Source organism: Cannabis sativa, chromosome 5 (assembly GCF_029168945.1).
Source record: "Cannabis sativa cultivar Pink pepper isolate KNU-18-1 chromosome 5, ASM2916894v1, whole genome shotgun sequence".
Lineage (NCBI taxonomy): Eukaryota > Viridiplantae > Streptophyta > Magnoliopsida > Rosales > Cannabaceae > Cannabis > Cannabis sativa.
This window is the reverse complement of record NC_083605.1, coordinates 2,012,344-2,018,294: the sequence shown is the minus strand read 5'-3', so window position 1 is coordinate 2,018,294 and position 5,951 is coordinate 2,012,344. Positions and strand designations below refer to the sequence as shown.

The window sequence follows — 5,951 nt, the reverse complement described above, 5'->3', positions numbered from 1 at the left end:
TTGGTTTTTTTAATTAAATAAGCTATGCATACCATGTCTAATCATCTTAAATGAAAATATATCACGGTTTGCAAGAACACCGCCGCTTTGTCGACACTACCATATGCAATTTATCAACGAAAAAATGAACAATCCAGATATATGCGAACCCGGCTAGAATGAAAAGTGCAAAATACAAAAATTACACTATTGTCTCTATCGAAGCAAATGAAGATTGAAATCCACCAATGACTATCATTAGTTTTCTTATCTACAATTTTTAGACAAATGCTATCTTCAATTATCAATAATTTAGAGATTGATTTTTAATTTTCTTTTTATCTTACACCCATTTAAGTAATGTTTCTTTAAGTATTGGAACATCAATTTTTAATTTATTTTTGGATTAACTTAAGAACCACTACTACAATGTTAGCCTTTAGAGGCAGTTTTTTCAACCTCATTTATAAAAAGGGAAGCTAAAGGGTGTGAAAATACCCGCTATGTTCGAAATTGACATTTAGAGGCGGTTTTTTGATAAAAACTGTAGGTATAAAATTGCATTATACCATTTAGAGGCGGTTGGAAATTAATTTTTATTTTTTTTTTCTGAAATACCCTATGCCGTCGGTTCCTTCATAGGAACCGACGGCATAGGGTACACGAAAACCTGACACGTGTACCCTATGCCGTCGGTTCCTATGAAGGAACCGATGGCATAGGGTCGATCTCTGAATAAACCCTATGGCTCGTCTTCCTCCTTCATTTCACTCAGCCATTTCCCCACCCAGCAAAAACCAGAGAGAAAAAAACCCAGCAAAAACCCTCGCCGAACAAGCTTCTTTCAACCATATCTCCCCCATTTCTCAACCATTTCAGCCCATTTTTTTTTTAAAATCCTACATTTTCGATACTTAATAACATACACCTAAAAAGTTTTGATTTTTTAGCCTCTAAAAGTGTCATCCGAACCCAAATAGTAAATTTTGGGTGTGAAATCCGGCCACCCATTTTTGTTGAGAAATTGTTCAATCTCAACCTCGTTTAAGGTATAAATATTGCTTCTATTCTTATTGTATTATGTATATTGTTTTATTTTTTGTTTTTGTAAATTATTATTTGAGTTTTTTTATTTTATTAGTAATATTATTGTGTTTTATGTGTATAGTGTCGGGATTTTTTACGGTGGTCGTCGGATTGCGGTTATTAGGTAATAATTTATACCACAATGTATAGTATATATATGTATTTGTATATTTTATTGAATATTTGTATATAATGTGTGTATATATTGTGTGTGTGTATATAGTGTGTGTATATTTTTTATGAAAATAAATTTTGTAATTGTATTTTATATATTTTTTGCAATAAATATTTATTCTGATTAAAATGACATTGGAGGGATTTCATTAGTTTAGAAATAAAAATTTTAAAATTGAATTAGTGTGTGATATAATTTTATTTTTTTGAGATAATAGTGTGAGATATAATTGATTATATATATGTATGTATAATTTAGTAACTAAGTAACTTGTTACAATTTTTTATAACTAGTTATAAGTTATGAAATAATTAATTTTGTAATTTCGTTGTATTTCTTTATATTATAGGGGTTCGGCATAATTTTGTGTGTAGCGTATTTGGGCTTGCAATTATAGGTATATACTTTTACTAACTTTTTCTTAATATATAATTAATTATCAATGCATGTTAGTTGAGTTTGAATATCTTAAATATTCATCCGTAGTGAAGTAGGTTCTGCGAATACATGTACTGCGGTCGGATGGGTGGATTAATTTTGTATTGTTTATCTGTTTTGTTTGTTATTTTAGGCACTTGTAAAATTTTTGGGAACGTCCAATTACAGCCGTTATGCTGCCGAAATTTCGGTAGAATTAGGATAAATCTTACTAAAACCATTCATAATATAGTTAATTATAACATAGTAATAAGAAGTTAGGTCACATAAAAAATAATAATATTCACATTTATGTAAACTTTTTAATTTTACCAACATTCTAATCAACTAAACAACCTAATAACATGAACTAATGTAAAACGAAAATTTGAGTAATTTTTAGATTAATATGAATAAATTGTGTGAGAAACTTAGTTAGTTACATTGTGTAATTAGTAACTAGATATAATTAGTTACTAAATAAATTAACAAAATAAACATATAAAATCCTTCTTTTTTTATTTTTTTTTCTTTCATTTGAGAGGTTCAATGTGGATTTTTATTTTTCAAAGAAAATAAAGAGCAAAAGTTAATTAAAAGGGGAAAATATTAGTTAATACCTTTATTGCTTTACCAAAAAAATTTCCCCTCAATTTTATTTATTAAAAATATTTAACATTTTAATAACATTCTAATCAACAAAACAACCTAATAATATGAACTAATCTAAAACGAGAATTTGAGTAATTTATAAATTAATATGAATAAATTGTGAGAAACTTAGTTAGTTACATTGTGTAATTAGTAACTAGCTATAAGTAGTTACTAAATACTGAATTTTTTTGGATAGGATTTTTGTTATGGATAAATCATGGATGCGTAAGGAGAGAGACACACTGCGATTTCAAGTAGGGTTCGATGCATTTTTAGAGTTTGCCTTAAAGAATTCTACAAATCACGATCGTATTCATTGTCCGTGTGTAGATTGTTGTAATGTATCTAAAGGGAATATTACAATGATTAAGGACCATGTGTATTTACGAGGTTTCAATAGAAGTTATACTAATTGGTATTACCATGGTGAACGTGTACCAGATGTTCCTTCCTTGGCCTAAACACTTAATTTTAACAACCGAGGTAACTTCTCAACTGAAATTAATTATTAATGATTAGTGGAGTTTGAATATCTTCAATATTCATCCGTAGTGAAGTAGGTTCTGCGAATATATGTGCTGCGGTGGGATGGATGAACAAACTACTGTTATATATGTGTTATTTGTCGTTATACAGCCATGTTCAAAATTTTTGGGGTCATTCAATTACAACCGTTATGCTGCCGAAATTTCGGTAGAATTTAGATAAAATTTGATATATATATATATATGATGTTCTGTTTTGTTTAGGGTCCACTCGCTCAACCGCCCTCAAGACGTGATGCGTCAAAGGGGAAAGCTCCGATGCTTTCTCCACAAAGCCGTGGTGAACGGGAAGATGAGTTGTTCACGGAAGAGAAGATGGCGTTGATCCCTAATTCGCTAAAATGGATGATTCATGAATTCCTAAGGCTCAAAGATAAACGTGATATAATCACAATTTCTGTCCCCCGAGGATTCATTGCACCGCGTACCCAGATCATTTTATCTGGAGAGGATTTGCAGCAGGTTGCTACGTGTAACTACATCGGCAACCAGGGAATGCTGTTTGGAATGATGTATACTCTTCTTTAATCTAATTAACCTTATATCAAATTATAGTTAAATTATTATAAGGCACTAACACTTTTTTTGGCAGGCACATATGGGAGAGCATCAACGGTCTGAGAAAAATTTTCAAGTTTTACGACTCAGAGCTTCTCACAGTGCATGGGATCAACGATGAAGAACAGAGTCAGTCTTTTGACAATGCGGCAAGACGATTGGCTAATTGGTTATCATTAATGAACAGCAACCACCAAATGTTCTTTATTCCTTGGAATATCGGGTAAACTTTATTAAATTCTTTAGTGCTAATTGTTCATTTCTATATTATGTCTTCAAATTATTTTTATACTATCTTACTTATATTCCAATATAATTTTCTAGGATGCATTGGACGCTAGTGGTGGTTGCGCCAAGGAAAATTATCCATTTAAACCCTGTAAAAGGCCGCCCAATTCCCGAAGAAATAGAACAAATGATCGGAAGGTAATAATTTAATGACTTCTTATGTAACGAATTTAAATTAACTAACGAATTGAAATGCTAATATAATTTTCCCAAACAGGGCATTCATGTATATAGGGGACGCACATCAGTATCTTGGCCCGTGGCAAGGAATTTCACAAGCAAACTGTCCAAGACAACCTAAAAGCCAAGAATGCGGTTTTTATGTTTTGAAATATATCACTGACATCGTCGCACGTGCCAACCCCAACCGTTACATACAAGATCAAAAAGCTGTAAGTTTTAATTATTGATCATAGTATATAAATTTTATAATAACAAATATATAATATACATATACATAAACTAATATAAATTTTTAATTTTTTTTAACAGTTTGGGGGTAAGAAGCAATACGATCCAAAAACAGAATTGTTACCACTACAGCGAAAGTGGATCGAACAATTGATGGCAGTGATTCACGGTGACGATTGAGGTTCAAAGGTCGAAGAATTTTTCTTCATTATGTAATTTTTATAGATTAACTTGTAATTAGATTTATTAACTTATTAATATTTTTAACTAATTTTACATGTTTGTGTAAGATTTAATTACTTTTATGAAATCAAATTATGTTTTTACCCAAATTTAATTACTATTTAATTTAAAATGTAATTAATATATAATTAAATTAAATAAATATGTAATTTAAAATTTAAATAAATATGTAATTTAAATTAAATAAAATAATATATAAATTAATAAATATAAAATTAAAATAATATAATTAAATTTAAAAAAAATGAGGAAAACTGAAATTCGCCTACATATGGCGTCGGTTCCTACGCCATATATGGCGTCGGTTATTGGCTAGGAACCGATGCCATATGTACCCTTATGGCGTCGGTTCCCAGCTAATAACCGACGCCATAGGGGTATATATGGCGTCGGTTCATATAAACCCTTTAGCGTCGCCCTGATCAGCGTCGGTAGCGAATTTCGCGAAAACCGACGCCTAAAGGGCTTAAAAACCGCCTCTAAAGGGTGTTTTTGTAGTAGTGAACATATTTAAATCATCAAGCTTTCTTAAACAATAATATATTGCATTCGGTATTAACTTTTAATTGACAACATTATAAACTATAATATTTAGATACACATAATAATAATCTCACCTAATAACTAATAATATTTTTTCTTTAATTTTTAATTGTATCACTTTCAACTAACATAGAAAAAAATTAGCATAAAATTTAGTATACGTGCCTCGCACGTAGCTTTTTGCTAGTATATAATATATTTCTGTAATATTTATTGATATTTGCAAAAATTCAATTTTTCAAAAACATATTGAAAATATTATATTTAAATGATATGGAGAAAAAATGAAAGAAATAATGTATGTTGTAATATAAATTTAGTGATATGATTTTGTCCCGTGATGTACTTTCACGGAATGTATTCCGTAGTATATTAGATGGGTCTCTGGGTACATTAAATGAGTGTCAGGATACGTTTCTACTTTTTAACCCTAATTACCCCTAGATAAATCTCCGCCGTCAGATCAAATAACTCCCTCATCTGATGGCTGCCGTACATTACGGATTACAATCCGTGAAAGTACAATAACATAACAAAATCAAATCCCTATAAATTTATTAGGTAAGATAGAAAAAAAATAAGATTATAATAAATTATTTTAAAAAAATAGAATAAAAAAGTACGTAAATGAGTGCTTTAAGAATTGAGCTAAAACTCCTCAACTGGTAGCTCATTGGATGTAGATCAATTTTGATGTGAGTGCAAATGAAATGATGCAATGACCTTTGAAAAGGTATAACAATAATATTATTCAATTTGATGAACGGTAAAGGCACTATTGATGTTTAGTATTTTTTTTTATGTGTTAGTATTGTTATTGGTGTAATTAAATATGTGGTACTATATAATTTAATTAATATAATAATTTTTTTGTGAATATCGCTGACCAATTACAAAACGATACGTCTAGAACGTAACAAACACTACTATTATCTTATAACAATGCTCAATTTTGATAGGGTCATATATATGTCAAAATTTACTACTTTATTAAGATGCATGCATCGTTTTGTTTCCGATAAATTACTATTTTACGAAATTTATACAAAATA

The 5,951-nt window shown here is 29.8% G+C and overlaps 1 protein-coding gene across 2 annotated transcripts; it reads left to right on the top strand.

The window, feature by feature from the left end:
- The first annotated feature begins 724 nt into the window (after positions 1-724).
- On the top strand, positions 725-5,077 carry LOC133037746 (uncharacterized). Of its 2 annotated transcripts, XR_009687753.1 has the most exons (3): positions 725-3,368; positions 3,449-4,094; positions 4,195-5,077. XR_009687753.1 is itself a non-coding variant. In XM_061115207.1 (2 exons), the coding sequence occupies exons 1-2, from the start codon at positions 3,115-3,117 to the stop codon at positions 3,639-3,641; spliced, it is 447 nt and encodes a 148-aa protein (XP_060971190.1). In that variant the 5' UTR covers positions 725-3,114; the 3' UTR covers positions 3,642-4,163. The 2 variants fall into 2 exon arrangements, 1 of the variants encoding a protein (XP_060971190.1); XM_061115207.1 differs by lacking the exon at positions 4,195-5,077 and having other exon boundaries at positions 3,449-4,163.
- The last annotated feature ends 874 nt before the right edge of the window (positions 5,078-5,951 follow it).